General features: G+C 39.5%; 1 protein-coding gene across 6 annotated transcripts in view; it reads right to left on the bottom strand.

Moving 5' to 3' along the window:
- The window catches only part of CFAP54 (cilia and flagella associated protein 54), a 105,061-nt gene extending 85,023 nt beyond the window's left edge, over positions 1-20,038 (bottom strand). For 5 of the 6 annotated variants that reach the window (XR_009558270.1, XM_035127119.2, XM_035127122.2 and 2 more), the window contains exons 1-12: positions 19,751-20,038; positions 16,224-16,329; positions 13,962-14,108; positions 8,553-8,724; positions 7,786-7,844; positions 5,781-5,924; positions 4,815-4,928; positions 4,620-4,721; positions 3,556-3,754; positions 2,461-2,547; positions 849-961; positions 587-758 (exon numbers count right to left, since the gene is read on the bottom strand). Coding sequence is in view for 5 of the 6 variants with exons in the window: in XM_035127119.2 (XP_034983010.2) it covers positions 587-758; positions 849-961; positions 2,461-2,547; positions 3,556-3,754; positions 4,620-4,721; positions 4,815-4,928; positions 5,781-5,924; positions 7,786-7,844; positions 8,553-8,724; positions 13,962-14,108; positions 16,224-16,329; positions 19,751-19,956 (1,621 nt within the window). In the remaining variant the exon portion in view is untranslated. The remainder of the gene's footprint in view (positions 1-586; positions 759-848; positions 962-2,460; positions 2,548-3,555; positions 3,755-4,619; positions 4,722-4,814; positions 4,929-5,780; positions 5,925-7,785; positions 7,845-8,552; positions 8,725-13,961; positions 14,109-16,223; positions 16,330-19,750) is intronic. The other variant, XM_060279711.1, reaches the window with a different exon arrangement.
- Positions 20,039-20,330: the final 292 nt, after the last annotated feature.

Below are 20,330 nucleotides of genomic sequence, written 5' to 3'. Positions count from 1 at the left end.
TACAACCTTTAAAAAGATATTACGAATACAGGAGAGCTACCAGAATCCTGGAAGAGTGCATACATAACTTTGATTCATAAGCAAGATAAAGATCCAGAGCTGGCTAAGAACTATCAACCTATTTTGTTGTTGAATAACAATTATAAATATAAACTGTTTGCAGACATACCAGTATTAGCTAATGAGTTGAAAACTGTATTAAAAAAGCAAAACCATCAAGATCAGGACAGATTTTTGTCAGGAAGAGAAATGAAAGATAATATTAGAAACATAATTGATGTAATAGAATATTTAGCAGTAAGAAATGAAAACAAGCAGCTTTAATGTTTTTGGTGCCAAGAAAGCATTTGACAATGTCAAATTTCCCTAAGTTTTAAAGTTCTTTCTCTTCCCATTATAGTCAATGGTACACCAGTACACATATTTAACAGTTAATAATGTTAGTCACATTTTGGGAGGTACAGTGAATCATGTTTTATTACCAATATTTAGAAAAAATATTTAGGTTTACTTTCACTTTCTCCTTATCCTGTATTAGAACTTCTTGGTGTAATCATTAACTGAGCAGCTACTAACTGTGACACACCTTGAAATGTAATGGATTTTCTTCCTGGGCTACGAAAAGTACTTGATTCTCTGATAACATCTCCGTGCACACACAAGCCATGTCTTGGTTTTCTTGCAGATATTAGAGGCTGCATTACTAGAAGTATTTTGAGTTCTGATTCTGCTTTCTTCCATTGGGGGTTATTTTGACTCTATAAATATACAGAGATATGAGAGATCTTCCTTGGCCTATGATTTCTAAGCACAACAAACTACTTTTAACATTGAGAAACTGAATTTACCTGAAGAAAGGAAAAAAACACTACAGCTGCGTGATCAAAGCTATCCCACTCCTCATAGCTGAAAGCCATCTTAAGAAATCTCAAGGCAGCATATGCAGAAATACCACTCTTCCCTATAACAGTAACACAAAAGGTTTAAGACTCCCACAGTACTCACGAACAGAAAGGAGAACACTAAACTTATTTATTTACTGATTTAACTACTTATGCAAGTATGAAACCAATATGATTCCTTTGAATTCCTTTGCAATAGACCAATAGCTTTCTATGAAGACCTTGAAATGTCTGATTGAAACTTTTACTCAAAGAGGTAGCTGTGAAGAAAGGTTTCCATTTAAATCTCCCTAGGCCTTTAAGGGTCAAATTATTTACATAAAAGACATACGTCTCTCGAATTTTTAAACACAAAGCAACACCAAATACACACTGAAAATGCAAGGGTTCAAACTGTAGAAGCCCTGCCCCCATTTCTCCACCCACCCACCCCCATCGGCTCCTCTCAGATTTTGCCCATTTAGCACAAATTTGTGATTTGGGCTTTTGCGCTCAGAAGCCTTTACATGATTGGGAACCTTGCTACATGAGGGGCCTTCAAAGTGTCCCTAGTACTAAGGGAGTGTGGCTGAACAGCTTGAACCCACTCTGCCCATGAGGGAAGCAAATCTTTCCTTGATATGAGATCCACTCAGCTCACTTTGTTACCACAAGCCTTTCGGTTGTCATTTAAGAATTTTTCTAGCATGCAGTAGGCCATTCCCATAATGTGCATCACATGACACTAGCAGCACTTGTCACAGGCACAAAGTCCAGGATGCTTATGCTGATCTGCTCACCGGACGCATGAATCTAATGCGGCAAGAAATTTAAGGGTAGGATTCAACTAATCAGTCCTGTCAATGGAAGTCAGTGCAAGGGCTCCCACTAGTACAATTGGGTTTCTCCCATGTCCTCCAAAATTGGGTCGACAGGAGGGGGTGGGAGCACCCCCAGAACAATATAGGGGGGAGGAGATCATTCCATCAGACAAGCTAAAAAAAATGCACTGACAGAACAATTGCCATAGCACTATGTTGCATTCCTCTCTAAGTGTCCTGCAGTTAATATTACGTAATATTAACTGGCTTTCCACCTCAAAGGGGTGTGAATGCAGGTAAACAAGAAGGCCTGTTGTAGAAAATACTACAATAGTCAGATTACCATTGGCAAATAATATCATTTTAACACATCCTATCCCCAAACCATCAAAGACACAATCCTAACTCCCTGATATTCATATCTCAGTTTGGCTAGGTTACTATGATGTGCAAGTCCTTCTCCACTCTCCTTTGCCAGCAAATAGGAGCACCACTGGTGTAGGGTCCCCACCACAGTGGAGGTCACAAGATCTGCCATGACAAGCAGGAGGTTACCAGCAGCAGCCATAGAAATTCTTGAAAGATGGCGTTTCAGAGTGCAGTCTACAGGATCCCAAACCCCCTGGTTCTGACACAGCAAAAAAAAGGACCTTCTGCAGCCCTGGCGAGCAGGAACTGCCAGGGCTTTAAATGTGGTCTAAGATCTGCAACTTGCTAGTGCTCTGTCAGTGTTACAAGAATAAAAACAATTAATTTACCCGCTAAGATCTGTTCCATAAGTGTTGATGTTCCAGTTATAACCATAGAAATATGGGTCATGCTGCTTCGGGTGGCTACGCCACCACCTGCAATAGAACTATCTTGTTAGCTCTCATGTACTATTTTACAAGATGTTTTAATTATCATTTCATTTTGAAAATACATTTACCGTACATGTAAGTTTCTTAAAAGAGCAACCCCTCATAACATCTCAATATCTTTTGGTAATACGGTAAGAGAGCATGCTCAAATTGCTTATTACCTCCTTGAACATAGTTCAGTAGTTATATAAGTGTGGTCTCTACTACAGGGGTAGCCAAAGAAGTACCCTCCAGATGTTGAACTAAAACTGCCATCCTCCCTGGCCACTGTCCATACTGGCTAACACTGATAAGAATTGTCCAAGAATATCCAGAGGGCACCACACTGGCTATCCCGGCTCTACTGAATTCACTAGTTTTTCTTGACATACTATTTCTTTCCCACCTGCTTTCAGATTAGATCTCTCCCCACCAACCACCACCATCATCACAGCTATTGGGGGTTATTGGATCTCAGAAAGTACATCATGAGAACAGTCATAGTTTAACATCATGCTGAAAGCTGAAGTCCAAAGAAATCAAGAAAAAGAAAAGTTCAAATGTTAAAGTCTCCAATAGGAGAATAATTAAAATTAGATTGATTTTAGGAAAGTTCTAATCCAAATATCCATCTCTTGGTTCATGTTCTTGCTTACTGTGGATTTTGGTAGCCCTACGTATATACATGTGATTTCTCCACTGCCTCGCATACGGCTGTTTATTGTGTTAATACTCCCATAGCTTTGAAAAAACTATTATTGTGTCTTATTTTTCTTCCACTCCCAGATACTAGTTTAAAGCAGAGCATTCTTCAGTCCTAGCAGTTTGAATTTTTAAGAAACGTTTTACTTTCTGATATAATGAGTAGAATTTCCATATGTTGACAAGGATACTTAGATATAATTAGATGCTTAACAATTACTTCCAATTTCTGAAAAGTAATAATAAAAGAATTACATTTGGTTTTCCTTGTTATAATTAGCCTATTCTCTATAGTTAATTTTATCCACTTACCATCAAGAATATCCACGCCTGCAAAAAACAACTCTGAAATGACATCACGAATTTCCAGTTCATCAGGAATAGGAGGGCTAGGGATCAGTGTCCGCCTATTTCTATCAAACAAAGCTTCTAAGATGCCAAAAAAGATAGATGAATTGCAATCAAACATCTCCATCATCAGCCGTTCTGAGACTGTTCGAGGCCAGGGAAGCTAAATGAAACAAAAATAATCAAGGATCACATATTTAAAATAGTTGCCGTAAGTAAACAGCTCCATATAAAACCATGCTGGAGAGTTTTAAGTTAGACTGTGCACGGATATGTAAAAAAGCCCAATGTGAAGTATAAGACTTAGCTGGAATTAAGGAAAGCTCTGTTTGTTTGTGTCATATTTAAATTATAAAAAGCAAATCTTTATGAAGCAGAATTTTTCTTTTTTAAAAAGACATTTTAGGGAAGTGTGTCCATATGTCATGGACTGGCTGGATGCAAAGGAGTAGTGGAAGGGAACTGCTAGGGGAAGAAGGCTCCGAGCCAATAGAATAATAGTGGGATGACAATGAAGAGGTGGTGTCAGCGGAATAGATGACAGGGTTTAGTGAACAGTTGATTGTCGGGGCGTCAAATGTACACAGGTCTCTTTATGCACCAATAATCAGCCGGTCGTTGGTACTTGCAGAGGGCCGTGTTGCCCTTTGAAGCACCCACAGCTGATAGTAACTGTTTCAAAGTGCCTTGCAAAGGCAGTGTGGGCATTGCTGATCAGCAGGTGCAAGGCAGCTGAATGCCTGTTGAGCCAAATGGAGAAGCCTAGTGGGTTTAATTAAGGCGCAAAGGGGGGGGGAGTTCACTGCACTTACATTAAGGATCTCTGTTCTTCAAGAAGAGGGTGGCCCAGGAAGTGATATCAAGTTATATAAAAGGCCTCAGTTGAATTCTGAATCTTGTTGATACAAATTGGCTCCCTTGAGCTATCCAAGGTACTGCAACTCAAATCTGACCATACCTGCTACCTGCCTGGCTAAGCTACCCTCATGGGATCCAGATCAGGACAGGATGAAATGGCTAATACATACATGTTGTATATCTTTCATATTATTTTTTACTCTTGGACGAAAAAGCCCCTTTGGTCGTCTTCTGGGTTCAAATGCTGATCTTTTGAAGATCATTGCTGCCATCTGACCCCAAAGGGGAAAGAAAGAAAGCATAAATTATTATGTTACATGCTCCACTTCTTTCAATACTATAAATCCCTATAAAAATATGAATACCTTCACAGTTGCTTCTTTGAATTTTCTCTTTGTTTCCATGCTTAATCCTGATGAACTCATATTTTCCATTTGCTTTAGTTCATCTATTTTAAGCAAACCACGACGTGCAAATATCTGAAGCACAATAATATATATATATATGTAAACGGGAGTGACTATTATTTTCCTGTTAATAAAGGCAGGTGTGGGAATAGGAACAAATGGCAATACTGTGTCCCCTAGCTTGAGCTAGAATTCCACTCACTGCTAGCATTCAGAATTCCAATGCCCATCCTAGAGTCACATTTCAAATAAGATAGGGAAGAAATCCGGGAAGCTTCATGTGGATCAGGAACAACCAACAATGGAAGTGCTTGGGATCCAGATAACCATTCTAGGTTTAGCTGCCCAAAATTCTGGATTCAGATTACTAAGAAAGTAGTAGGCAGAGCAAAACACATTATGGAGAATGTTGGAGACAGAATAGGCAGAAAGACTGAATAGAGTAGGCTAAAGCTAAATCAGATAGACAGATTAGAGAAGAAGTACTTCGATTGCAGGGTCAAAGGTATCATCTGGTCTACAATAGAAATATGTTTTATGCTGCAGGGATAAAATGTTCCTGTATGGCAGTCACACTTATACAGAGAAGGACCAGCATGGTCACTTATTGAAATCAAATCTAAAAACATCTTCAGTGCAAAAGGTTGAGAAAAGGGGGAAAGTAAACTAAAAATTACAGAGGTAACCTGTCTATTTTATCCAAGCATAAGTCATTTGGAAAAATGCTAGGTTGTGCTCCCATCAATCAACATCATATACTTATGGACTGTTTTGACTAAACTTGTATTTCTGTTCAGACAAGGAACACAAAACAAAGGCAGCACCCCTTATGCACACTTTAATATAGTCTCCCAAGAGCAGCTTGTTTTTACACAAATCCAATATATTTTTAATTATATTTAAAATATGAAGGATAATCACTACCTCTCCATTTATGCCAGAATAGCAGTCATAATAACACTGGCAAACAGCAGCATACAGTGTTGCTCTCCATGGCAAATAGTGCACAGCTAAAAGGGGAACCGATGATTCCATACATACGCAGGCCCATAATAAATATTCAAGCACCTATTGAAAGAGAAACTGATTATAAATTAAGCCATTAATGGGTGACATCCAGTGTTTGTTATATTCAAAGTAGATCCACTGAAGTCAACGTAATTTAAGCCAATTTATTTCAGTAGGTGTGTTCTGAATATGATTAACCCTGAATATCACTCAATGATATTAGCACTGATTAGTGTAAAATATTGCAGGAGTTGACAAATTTTGAAAGGTAACTCCTTCTTTCCCCTCTTTCAGTTCAAGACTTTAGTGTGTCATAACTGATTAACATTATGAGTAGGTGAGCTAGTTTTGCAGACTTATGTGCAAAACTGACTCCCCCTACCACATACACATCTACCTTTCTTGCTTACGTTTTTCTGGAGTGTATAACTGAGATGAACAAAACTTTGAAAGTCACATAATGATCTTATTATAAAAATATAGCCACAGGGTGGCACTACAGTTCAGTTTAAGGACAACTGAAAATCTTCCTTATAATCAAGCAGTATGTAATTTTCATACTGCAGATTTCTTAATGAAATCTATATATTCACTCTCACACTGTTTTGAAATCAAATAACATATTCATAATGAATCTGCCTGGTTAAATAAATAAAAGTATTCCAATTTTCACACAAAGTAAAATTTAATAAATTTTCAAAGTAAAATTTATAAAAATCAATACTAAGCGTTATTTACTCAAACAGTACAAGACTACATTTTAAAGTGTAGCACTGTATTTACAGAGTGGCAACAGCAGCAGCACAGCCCTTGAGTATTCATGTAAGATTCTTTAGAAAACAAATTTGGTGTCATTAGTTAAGTTTACAGAAAATATGTACATCTTGATTTTCTGTTTTGTTTCTGAGATACCCAAGGCAGCTAACAGCATGGAAAAACCGAACACTATCACATGAGATTATAAACAGAAGAGGGGGGGGGGGGAAGCATGGCAGACAAAACAACTTTTAAAAGGCAACATGTTAACAGTTCACAAGCTAGTCATGGCAAAAGTCTACTGCCAATTCTTCATTCAGTATCTAAATGCTGTGAAGAGGGGCCAGACAAAATATTCCGATAATCTAGGTGGACAGCTAGATTGATACAGAAAAAGACAGTAATCTTTTGGGGTCCCCTGGTGTCCCAAATCATTTAGAGCAGGGGCTGGACCTCCCAGCCTCCATTTGGCCCTTGGAATTCTCCCAAGGTTTTGTCCTCCACCTGGGCCACACCATCTTTTCCAAAGCCACACCCATCAATGGCTCTGCCACCTACCCTCTTCTTTTCTGGCTGGAATGTATTCTAAACAGTGTTAATGTCTTTTGCTCATCTGAATGGAGAAGTGTTCATGTGTAGGAACCTCTGGATTTTGCATGGCTGGTGTATACTATACAAACATTAGGAATTTCTCCACCCACTTTTGGTCTCTGGCCTTGACTGCTACTAGGCTGTGGCCCCAGAAGACTGCTCAGAGGGTAATGCAACTTTTGGGCTGGGAAAAGAATATAGAGCATAAAAAGTAATAACTAACACTTTGAACTGAGCCTAAAAGTTAGGTGTCAGTGAAACTGGCACGTGCTCTAGTTGTGAAGGCAGACTGAAATTCTATGGGTAAAGTCTATTGAAATCTCAAAAGTCAAAACCACTGAATGAACAATATCAGATTTAAGGTTGCCGGTTTTCTATACTTTATTCATTCATTCATTCATTCATTCAAGCTAAGAACATCCTTTAAAAAAACACGCACTCATATAATCATCACAAGGCAAACACAAGCTAAAGTGCTACCAAAAACATGCAGAACAGTAACAATCTGATAAATTAATATAGCTTGACAGACACAGGAAAAGAGACAAATACTTCCAAATTTATCTTGCCATACCTTAGAAGATTGACCTATGGTCATTAAATGCCTACATATGGTATACATATGGATTGTACCTGCAAGGACAAGTAAATTATTTTAAAAACATATATAGCAATATGTGCATGTGTGTGCATGCTTATATATATTATGCTGAAACTTGTGGGCTATCCTTACTCTCACCTCAACATGACTTTTCTTTATGTATTAATAAATTAAATTTATTCAATATAAATTGTAAGCTATATGTACAGTATATATGTATGAAACCTGCAGAGTGATTACAGTAAATGGACATACAAAATAACACCTATAGTTTAGGTTGTATTGGCAAAGATTATCTAGAATTAAAAAAAATCATATTAAATGGTTTCTAACTTCTTTGAAACTTACTGAAGAGTCTTATGAAACCATGTCAACCATTTCATGACTCTAATAATCTCAAACGTTTATTTCCTAAACTTTGGGAACTGAATTCCCTTATATGAAAACAATCCCCTCTGATATATTTTACAGTTTAATCTTCACACATGCTTATAATTTTTTATTAAAAAACTATAGTGCTTTGTCAGTATTTATCCATCTACATTAAAGCTATCAGCACTCAACTGCTTGCATAATAAATAATTTGCTTCACAGCGAAAATTCAACCCAAAATGTAAACAGAAATGGCAAAACTGAAATTTCCCATGAATTTTAAATTAGGGGGGGGGCTCTAAAATTAAACACTCTTTTAATCTTGACAGCTCTCCAACAGCATTTAGAAAGTAGAATTTGTGACGTACCATTGTAGACAAGCCAACACAAACGTTCATGTGGCAAAGTCATCTGCATGATCAGTTGCAAAAAGGACAAGAGTCTGAAACATGTTTTCACAGATTCCTGATTCAGGAGGTCCTCATCATTATCACACACCAATTTGTAAATGCAGGTATTCCTCACTTGCAAAACGTGGAACTAAAATGAATAACCAGAGATTGAAATGACATAATTTTTCAAATGAAAATGTGAATTTAGCACCCCACCCCATAACTCACTCTTCAGCTACTCAGCCAGAGGACACCATTTCCCCAGCTCTTTCACGACTGTGCCACTCAGCACATTCACTCCTAGGTCTTGTATGAAATTCCCACCACTGTCTACCCCATGCTTCATTGGCCCCTTCTTCACTAGCTTGTTTCCTTTGTCCTTTTTTCATCCAGTTGCTGCCTTTTAACTAATTAACTACTTTCTACCTTAATTTAAGCAATGGCTTCATGGCACAGTACTTAAATTTAAACAAGCGTTCATTGAAACATCCTCAGAACTTCAGTCTCTAGGACAGTGTTTTCCCACAGCCAATCCAACATTCCACTTCCAGCACAGCAACTGTTCTGATAAGGTCCTTGCTTGTTTGCTTTAATGCATTTGCTACTCATTTGGTGTGAGGGATTCTCACTTCTTGCCTGAAGCTAGTGCCTCTGAACAAACAGTGATCCATTTTCAGCACCTGTTAAAAACTTATTTATTCACTCACTCATGACTTTGCAGCCATGCATACTACTTTTTGTACTTGGAACTGTTTGAGGGTTTGTCTGTATCATGTTTTATTTATTCTTATATTATTTATATATTTCATCTATTAAAGGTATTTTAAAAGGTAAGGGGACCCCTGACTATTAGGTCCAGTTGTACCGACTCTGGGGTTGCAGCGCTCATCTCGCTTTATTGGCCGAGGGAGCCGGCGCACAGCTTCCAGGTCACGTGGCCAGCATGACTAAGCCGCTTCTGGCGAACCAGAGCAGCGCATGGAAATGCTTCCCGTTGGAGGTATTTAGCTACTTGCACTTTGATGTGCTTTCAAACTGCTAGGTTGGCAGGAGCAGGGACCAAGCAACGGGAGCTCACCCCATCGCGGGGATTCGAACCGCCGCCCTTCTGATTGGCAAGCCCTAGGCTCTGTGGTTTAACCCACAGCGCCATCCGCGTCCCAAAGGTATTTTAGATGGTTGTAAATTGCCTTAACATTCTTTTAATAAAAGGCAGTCTATAAATGATTCAAATAAGATAAAGATATATATTTCTGTCAATATAAAGTTTTTCTTCTAGCCAAAGGCCATGAGAAACCCACAGCAAACAGTACCAGTAAAACAATACAGATCATATACATCCATGATAGGAGTCAATATCCATTATATATGAGAGAGGTTACCAGAGACACCTACAAACTCAAATCCAGCTTGATTCAAATTAAACCTCCAAATCATCACAACATTTTATAGCAATGTTATCAAACTACTTTTTCATGTTTTTGTTTGTTTGTTTGTTTGTCTGTTTGTTGCAGCCAATGCATATGGGGCCATTCTGTGTGTTATGAAGCTATTAGTGTCACTTAAAAGAAACTAGACCATTTCAGCCGGAGTGTACCTGCCTGCTTGTGTGAACAAACATTTCAGAAAGTGATCTCTTGGGTGTCTATATAAGGAACAGGCCAACAGATAATGAGTAGTGTCTTCCACCTGAGGTTGACAACAAATATAAAGTCTGCCTGCATGTGGAACCTTGCTGCAGCAGTCATCCAAAACTGTAGTGGGCATCATTTGAAAACAGCTCAGAAAAGGTATTTGGTCAAATAGCTAGTTCTAAAATACTGTTGTTGCGTGGTAAAATTGCTGTTTCTAATTAGTTGCAGGTCCCTTCTGGAGTCTATCCATAAGTGTCAATCCCCTTAGATGACACTTATTCAAGGTCAAAACAGAGCTCAGTCCTGGAAAATAATAATAGTCTAAAACATCTTGACAATCTGCTTTCCAAAGTTGGTTATAATCCAATTCCATTTAGCACAGAGCAGGAAAATATTCAAAAGGCATAGTAGCATTTTTTTAAATATACTTTAACTGGGTGTAGTATTGTTAAATATACTTTAACTGGGTGTTGGCCACCCACATTTTGTACGACGAAGAAGAAGAAGAAGAAGAAGAAGAAGAAGAAGAAGAAGAAGAAGAAGAAGAAGAAGAAGAAGAAGAGGAGGAGGAGGAAGAAGAAGAAGAGGAAGAAGAAGAAGAAGAAGAAGAGGAGGAGGAGGAGGAGGAGGAGGAGTTTGGATTTGATATCCCGCTTTATCACTACCCGAAGGAGTCTCAAAGCGGCTAACAATCTCCTTTCCCCTCCTCCCCCACAACAAACACTCTGTGAGGTGAGTGGGGCTGAGAGACTTCAAAGAAGTGTGACTAGCCCAAGGTCACCCAGCAGCTGCATGTGGAGGGGCGGAGACGCGAACCCGGTTCCCCAGATTACGAGTCTACCGCTCTTAACCACTACACCACACTGGTAGAGGTTTTTCAGGTGGCTTAGGTGCAAAGGGGATGGGAAAGTCCCGTTCTACCTCTTCTCTTCAGGTAGTGCTTCTTTGGATGATGATGTTCATGATTTAAATTTGTGTACTGTCCTTCATCCAAAGATAACAGGGTGGTTCACAAGATAAAAATACAAAATGAGAACACAAAATACACCATAAAACCAAAACCAGAACTCCCCACTCCCACAAACACATTTAAAAGGCCATAGAATATTAATCAGCCGAAAGCCTGGTTACAGAGAAACATTTCTGTATGGCGCCTAAAGATATGCAAAGAAGGTACCAGCCGAGCCTCCCTGAAAAGAGCATTCCATAAATGGGGAGCCAATGCAGAAAAGGCCTGTTCACATGTTGCCAACCCAGATGAGCTTCAGATGATGATCACAGGGTCCATGTGTTTCAAAGTTTTTTAATAACACTATATAATAACTGCAATAGCAATAATCACCTTCACTCAATGACAAAATATTGTTGTTAGAGTGTTCAGAAAAGATGTTGTAAAACAGGGGTAGTGGACCTTTTTGGCCTGGAAGGCCAGATCCTTATCCTCCCCACTGCCCCCCACTTTGTAAGATGAATGGGGCAACTCACATTATGACATCAGCTGACTGATAACCTGCTGGCTATCAGGTGCTGAAAAATGCTGTGCAACAGTACTTTTGGGGCACTGCAAATTGTCGATGCCTGCAATGCCCTGCCTTTATGATGTCAGGGGTAGAGTAAGTGGGCATGGCTTGCCCAAAATAGCCATGTGGGTCACATAGGGAGGCTCAGCAAGCTAGATCAGGCCCATGGGACAGAGGTTTCCTACCTGTTTTAAAAGTTTAAAAACTCAGGGAATTTCTCAGTACAGTACTGAAAATGTTAAGACACTTTTAAGATACTGAAAAATTTCCTTTCATCTAATAAAAAGAAGTGATACACAGAAACAATCTGGATTGGGCTTCAATTTACCATAAAGGCAAACAGTGTTGTAATTTCCTAAACTAGGATATTTAGTTACCAAGAGAGTACAAAATATCTTCCACCTGAAATCAGAGAACATGTTGGAGCACTTTAGACCTACATTTTAGGGAAGAGGAAAAAACTTGTGTTCAAGTATCACATTATTCTACAGCAAACAGCTGGTTTCCAGTTATCAAGCTTCAAAGTGAAATCCTTAGTATCTGCTTTTACAACAGGAATAATAAATAATATCCTAGGAGAGCTTAGATCCCAAATGTTTTTTCAAAAACATTGGCAAACTCTTTTAACATATTTATTAGATGAAATCATAAAATGCCCAGAGGATTAAGAATATGAATAATCAGTTGTTTTTTAAAAGATGGCTATGCCGATCCTACAACGTATATGCTTGCTAATTTCATTAACATAGTTGCAAATGTAAGATGTGTCTCACTTTGCCCACAACACACAGTCAGAATGTATGAAATGTCTTTTTCGTACATGCAAGTCTATATAATAAGGTTCTCCTATGAATGAGCAAAAAGACCCAGTCTAAAGAACTGGGTCTCACACACAGGGTGATGTTGGATGCCACAGATTAAGAGACAGAGGTATCATTTGAGGGAGAATACATCTACAGTACTGTATTCTCAGTTGCCCTTCCATGATATAGCTGTATATAGCTGGCAACATACTACACCCAAATCTGAAGCAGCCTGCTTCTGAATACTAGTCACTAAGGAATACTAGCAGAAGAGGGCTATAGCGCTCATGTCCTGGTTTTGAACTTCCTGTTGGCATCTGGGTAGCTACTGTGGGAAACAAGATACTGGACAAGACAGGTCTTTGGTGTGATCTAGAAGGGTTCTTCTGATGTTCTTTTTTTTAAAATACTTTTTATTTATGGGTTCTTCTGATGTTCTAATGGAAGAAGATATGCATCTCCATTCATCTCTCCAGAAGGGCATACAAACATTTGAAGCCATTACGCAATTACGAAGAAAATGGAAATGGGGGAGGAAATTAACAAAGATGGTAGCTTATCAGTCCCATGTCTGGAACAGAAAATGATCCAGTTAATGTGACTGGTATTAACTGTTGTTGCTTTCAGGTAGCAAAGGATATTTAATCACCTTTCCCCCCGCATTTAAACTGGAATGAATAGGGTGGGAAAACATAACATCAACATAATTTACATAATTTATGTAATAATTGCATACTGTATTTACTCAAATCTAATGCTCACCCTTTTTGGCCAAATTATGTTGAGAAAATTAAGGTACACATTAGATTTGATGGCACATTTACATTTGCCAGCAAATACTTTTTTTGGTTTCAAGATTCTAAAAATTGAAGTGTGCATTAGATTTGAAGGCGCATTAGATTCAAAGGTGCAAAAGTTATTTTTGCACCTTAACAGACAGTAAGATGAATAACATTTTTGGCAGGAGAAAAACTGCAGCAGAACAGAAACAATGCAGCATGCCATAAATACAGGACAAAATGGGAAATGGTATCTTCTTACATCCCAACTGCACATATAATTTCCCTACCCATGGCTTATAATGTGCCAATTATATTCAATAACTGCAAATTAAAGGGGCAGTTTTCTTAAAAAACAAAACAAAACCTCTAAATGCTGCTTATTATTTTTTCCTACTCATAGCAATAAGCAAGTACCACAGGAAAAAAGTCTGTAAAAATATATATACACAATTAGATGTAAGTAAAGTATGACTGTCTCTTTAAACACAATGTGAGTTGTCATATGAGAAGTGCCCTTAAGACAGCATGCTGCTGGAGGAAGAATGGGTGGTGTTTACTGAATATTTAATGAAACCTCGTTAATGCCAAATTATTAAAATATTAAAAAGTATCACATTTATTTTAAACCTTCATTGTATATACTTACTGTATGCACAGCAGTTGGATCTCTAAGTCCCTTTGGGAAAAAATCTGACCTAAATTGATGCACATCTGATCCAATTTTGTTTAGATTTACACTACATATTTCCTGAAGATATCGCCCATAGCACTGTGTAAGTGCCAGCTTATATTCCTGGAAACACAAAAAACACAACTGATTACACACACAAAATGCATTCTTTTAATTTCTGATTTTGGAACCCAGGTACTATCAACCCCATGCAGTCTCTGTTCAGGGATGTTGGAAACTGCACTCCAATAACATCTGAAGGGTCACAAGTTGTCCATCCTTCTTATAATACATTTACAATGCAATCCTATATATGTCTACTCAGAAGTAAGTTGCATCGAATTCAACAGGACATACTCCCAGGTAAGTGAGTACAGTACTGTATAAGACTACAGCGTGGTAGAGATGGAGAGAAAGTCTAATCCAGGCATCCCCAAACAGCGGCCCTCCAGATGTTTTGGCCTACAACTCCCATGATCCCTAGCTAACAGGACCAGTGTCCAAAACATCTGGAGGGCCAAAGTTTGGGAATGCCTGGTCTAATCAGTCTTGTTGGTCAATATATCATGAAAGTATATTGTTGTCATTTATTGTTTCTCTATTTTGTTTCTAATATTGAAATAACCCACAGAAACAATAGCAATACAACCAAAGTTCAGAGAATTAGAAATATTCAATATCTAAACAATTCTAGGTAACTGTGTATTTTTTAAGGCTTTGGTAAAAGAAGAAGAAAATGAATAGCAGTCATGTTAGTGATTCTTAATTTTATTTGCATTTCAGAAGAAAATGTGTTATAAGCTAGAGACCAAGATATCTGCATCTACCTCTACAATGCAACCACTTCCTGAGCAAATGGAAACCTACACAGAGCATTGTTTCAAAAAAAGGAAGCAAGAACTATACAACTGAGACTGCAGGTGTCATTTAGGTGCTTGAATTAAATAAGACACAAAAGCTAGGGAAAGGGCATGGTATTCTTTAAGAAGCAAAAACAGATCCTAGATTTCATTGTATAAATCTTATTAATCTGTCAAAAAATAGCAGATAATTGACACAATAATATACAATATTGTAATTATATGCTAGACTAATGTTTTGTTGCCAAGTCAAAAATAAAAATGCCAGCTACTGAATCATCACCATCATCAATTTGTACAGCATGAATTTCTTGATAAATCTTCCTCAACATGTGGAATAAGACTAACTGCAAGTGAGGTTAATTCAAGTAATGTGATCAGACACACACAATCCTTCTAACAGAATTTTTGCGGAGGAGGTGAGAGTCTACTCTTCTGACTCTACAGCAGTGTTTATACCTTCAGTTAAAGATTACTATATTTCCTTTTCCAGTTTCATATCCTTTAACAGAGTGTCCACCCATGCAGGTGAAAGTAAAGAGGGACAGGAAACACTATTGAAGGCCTCTCACTAAAACTTGTCATGAGCTGGGGGTATTTATTTATTTATTTTTGAATTTATATACTGCCCTATACCTGGAAGTCTCAGGGCAGTTCACAGAACAAAATCAAAATATAAAACCACAAAATAAATAATCAAAATAAAAACAACCCAATAGCCGCCACCACCCAAAAAAACCACATTTTAAAAGGGCATAAGATGTCAATCAAATCAACCAAAGGCCTGGTTATGGGGTTAACAGTCTATTTTTGATGTACAATAATGGCCACAAATAGGCTGAAATTTACCTGAGATGAAGAATGATTAAACTTAATGGGGCTTTTATTTTTAGTTTATATAGGATTGCACAGTCAGCAATCTTGGGTTGGTATTATGTAATCAAATGGCTTTCAACAACAGAAAGTCTTGTGGTATCTTAAAAACAAATGACACTTGATGCTAAATTCATCACTTGCAATTGCATTAAGCTTTTTTTAAACATTAAACAGTAGGCACAGAAAGTTCCTATTAGATTAGGACCATGGCACATCAGGAGGAGGGCTACCCATCTGCTAACACAATTTTTTCTCAGGACTCGCTGCACACCATGGTTTGATCCAGGTAATACACACATGCCCACTGTTTAATGTTTTAAAAAGATTGTTTTAACTGCTCATGACAAATTTAGCATCACATCTAGTTTGCTAAAAAGACATGAGCTATCAGGGGCAGATTGCACTTTACCAAATGCATGATGTATATTCTCAGATGGCAGAATACAAATGCAGATACAGTATAGGAGAGAAATTGCTATAAATCACATAGGGCATTACTTACTTTCATTTCCACAAGCTCATCACCAACTTTCACAAGTTTTTCATTGTAATACCAATCTGGGAATCGAGGCTTGTAGTTGTTCCAAATATTAAATAAACTAGTTGCTCTAAACAAAAATAACCACTGAAAGTTATGGACTGAAATATGGCAATATTCTTGTTCGTTTGTTTTTTAATAAAGACAGGAAACACAATGGCAGCATTCTCACAACCTGACAAGCCAGGGAGAAACCTACCATAGATACATACCGGTAAATGATGTTATTTGTATGCCACCTTTCCACAGCTCAAAGCAAGCTCAAGGCAGCTTACAACATGAAAAAATAAATAACTACAACTTAACAAAAGTAGTCATAAATAATAAATAAAACATCAAAATGATACACAACAAAACTGAACAATTTCCATATAAATAAATCACAAGCTCTAAAATAAAGATACAAAAAAATTCAACAGCAACAACCTCTCCCCCACACACACACAAACAAAACCCCAAACAACACCCCAGCCCAAGAGTTTTAACCCAGCCCAACAGTCAGCAGCCTCAGCTTTGGTAGCTGGCGTCAGTCAGGGCCCTGCCCTTCCAGGTCAGAAAAGGCACACAAGGCAGGGAGCAGATCTTCCAGGAGTCACAGTCCCTGTCTTAACATTATACCTGAACCAGGAATGATGCAGCCAAATTAGTGTCAACAAGCCAAGCACAAGCCCCTACTATGGTTTGTTTAAAGCAAAATAAACCATGATCTCTGGTTCAGACATACTGCTAAGTCAAGGATTGGGGTTGTGTCTATATTCCACAATGAAAGGAGGGAGCAAAGCAGGTTCAATCTATGGTTACCATATTGTGCAACTGGGCCATTGTGTTTGATATTCTCTTTAAATATTCCCTGAAACTCCCAGAATTGAAAGGGCAACCAAAATGATCCAGGGGCTATGAGGAGAGTTACAAAAGAAGGGCTTTTTAATTCAGAGAATATGAAAGAGATGTATAAAATTAGACTTGATCTATAAAAGGTGGATAGAAGTTTTTCTCCCACTAAAATAGTGACTGACCCAGCAGTGATTCAATGAAACTGAATGTTGAAAGATTCAGGACACATGAAAGGACATACCGGTACTTCTTCACAAAGCACATAGTTACAGTATGGAATTTGCTACCAAAAGATATAGCGATGGCCAGCAACTGAGACAGCTTTAAAAAGGTAATCAGACAGATTCAAAGATGAGGCAATCAAAAGTTACAAGTCTTGATTATATTACCTCCTATATCTGAGCCAGTATAATAATATAATAATAATTCATTATTTATACCCTGCCCATCTGGCTGGGTTTCCCCAGCCACTCTGGGCGGCTTCCAGCAGAATATTAAAATACAATGATTCATCAAATATTAAAAGCTTCCCTAAACAGGGCTGCCTTCAGATGTCTTCTAAAAGTCAGGTAGTTGTTTATTTCCTTGACATCTGATGGGAGGGCGTTCCACAGGGCGGACGCCACTACTGAGAAGGCCCTCTGCCTGGTTCCCTGTAACTTCGCTACTCACAGTGAGGGAACCACCAGAAGGCCCTTGGTGCTGGACCTCAGTGTCTGGGCAAAACGATGGGGGTGAAGACACTGCTTCAGGTATAATGGGCCAAGGCCGTTTACGGCTTTAAAGGTCAGCACCAGCACTTTTAATTGTGCCCAGAAACATACTGGGAGCCAATGTAGGTCTTTCAGGACCAGTCTCAGCTGCCACTCCCAGTCACCAGTCTAGCTGCCACATTCTGGATTTGTTGTACTTTCCGGGTCTCCTTCAAAGGTAGCCCCACACAGAGCACATTGCAGTAGTCCAAGTGAGAGATAACCAGAGCATGCACCACTCTGGCAAGACAGTCCACGGGCAAGTAGGGTCTCAGCATGCATACCAGATGGAGCTGGTAGACAGCTGCCCTGGTCACAGAATTGACCTGCGCCTCCATGGACAGCTGTGAGTCCAGAATGACTCCCAGGCTGCATACCTGGTCCTTCAGAGACACAGTTACCCCACTTAGGACCAGGAAGTACTCCACACCCGCCTGCCCTCTGTCCCCCAGAAACAGTACTTCTGTCTTGTCAGGATTCAGCCTCAATCTGTTAGCCACCATCCATCCTCTAACCGCCTCCAGACACTCACACAGGACCTTCACCGCCTTCACTGGTTCCAATTTAAAAGAGTGGTAGAGCTGGGTATGCCTCTGAAAACCAGTTTCTAGGGATCATAAGCAGGAAAGCACTATGGAGCTTATTTCCAGCTTGCAGTCTGGATGTCCGCTGTGAGAACAGAATGCTGGACTAGATTGGCATTTGCCTGATCCAGCAGAGACCTTCTTACGTTCTTAATAGCTTTCTCCTTCCTATTATCCTCCTTGCATTAAAAAAAAAATCTGGTAATTGTGCCTGTGCTCCCACTTTGCACCCCAAGGTTCATATGGTGGGTGAAAGCTTCTTACCTTGCTAGCACAACTAAAGGTCAAAGAACTGCAGCAGGAGAAAATCATTATTTCTGCTTTTCCCTAGCACTTGTTTTTTTCTAATAGCTGTCAGAAAATGGCATGGCTGCACCTATTCCTTTTTAGTGCAAGGATAGTAAAGGGGAAGAACGATACGCAGTTGGATAATGGCTCCAACTTTGGATCTAGTCTTTATAAAGAGGTGAACAGGTAACCAAGGCAGAGGGTGCCCACCCTGCGGAACACCAACTATCTGACATCTGAAGGCAGCCCTGTTTAAGGAAGTTTTTAATGTTTGATGTTTTATCGTGTTTTTTATATTCTGTTGGGAGCCGCTCAGAGTTGCTGTGGAAACCCGGGGGGTTATACATAATAAGCATAATAAGTTGTTGTTGTTGTTGTTGTTGTTGTTGTAATTAATTAAGCTACAGGTGTCAGCTACAACTGATGCACCTGGATACTACACAGTGCCACCTTCATGGCAGTCATGAGGGCATGTGCCCAATGAGAGACAGAGTGCTTACAGGTGAAACTCGGAAAATTAGAATATCATCAATAAGTGCATTTATTCCAGTAATGCAACTTAAAAGGTGAAACCAATATATGAGATAGATGCATGACATGCAAAGCAAGATATGTCAAGCCTTTATTTGTTGTAATTGTAATCATTTGTCGTTAGATGGGTTAATTATAAATGGAATGTAATTAATGAAATGTAATAGTGATGTTTATTTTTGTATTATTGTAACTATTTGTTTTATTACTGTGGAATTTCCAAAAGAAAGCATTTGTGAAAAATTAAAAATAATAAGTTGCACTACTGAAATAAATGCAGTTTTCGACGATATTCTAATTTCACCTGTAAGTCTCAGAAGACTCCAGGCTATCCCCTGCAACTTCTGAGAACTTATACAGTACAATGTTATGTGCAAGCAGCTCGTGAGATATTTTAGAGCAAAAAAGGAAGCACGGGGGAGAAAGAGGGCGCAGGAGAGAGCGAGAGTGGGAAGAGAGGCGCGCCCTCTCCCGCCAGCCCCGTCCCCGGCCTCCGCTTTACCCCAGCCTGTGCAGCTCCTGCTGCCTGGAGCCCGAGGCCCCCGAGGCCTTCGCTTCCTGCTGGCGCCGAAAGTAGCCCAGGCAAGCGCTCAGGTCCTTCTCGAAGCTGTCCACCACAGGGTTCCCCGGCTCCACGGGCCCGTAGAAAATGGCGGGCTTCGGGGGAGGCAGAGGCGGGGAGCGGCCTCGGGGCCTGGGGGCCGCCATGGCGAGCCGTCCGTTCACCCCGGCCTCCGCTTTCAGCCCCGAGAGGTGGCACGCGGGTGGTTGCTAGGAAACGGGGCAACAAGCGCAGGAGGAGCGGGGGAAGAGGAGGAGCTGGGGGAGGCGCGGGGGTTGCGCGAGGAGGGGCTCGCGCTCCTTTTGTCTCCTCGCGAGCTCCTGCGCTTCTCCTCTTCCTCCTCCTCCTCCTCCTCATTGCCGCACTTGTCTGTGGCCCGGTTCTTTGGCACCTTGTTTTTGTTTTGTTTTTGTCTTCTGGTTGGGAGGAGAGGACTTCGATTTTCGTACACCGTGGGAAAACGCTCTGTGTAAAAATCAGCGGCGCTGTCGTAAGGAGCGCTTAGCCCTCGACATGACGC

Source organism: Zootoca vivipara, chromosome 10 (assembly GCF_963506605.1).
Source record: "Zootoca vivipara chromosome 10, rZooViv1.1, whole genome shotgun sequence".
In the NCBI taxonomy this organism is placed as follows: Eukaryota; Metazoa; Chordata; class Lepidosauria; order Squamata; family Lacertidae; genus Zootoca; species Zootoca vivipara.
This window is presented reverse-complemented; position numbering and strand designations above follow the sequence as displayed.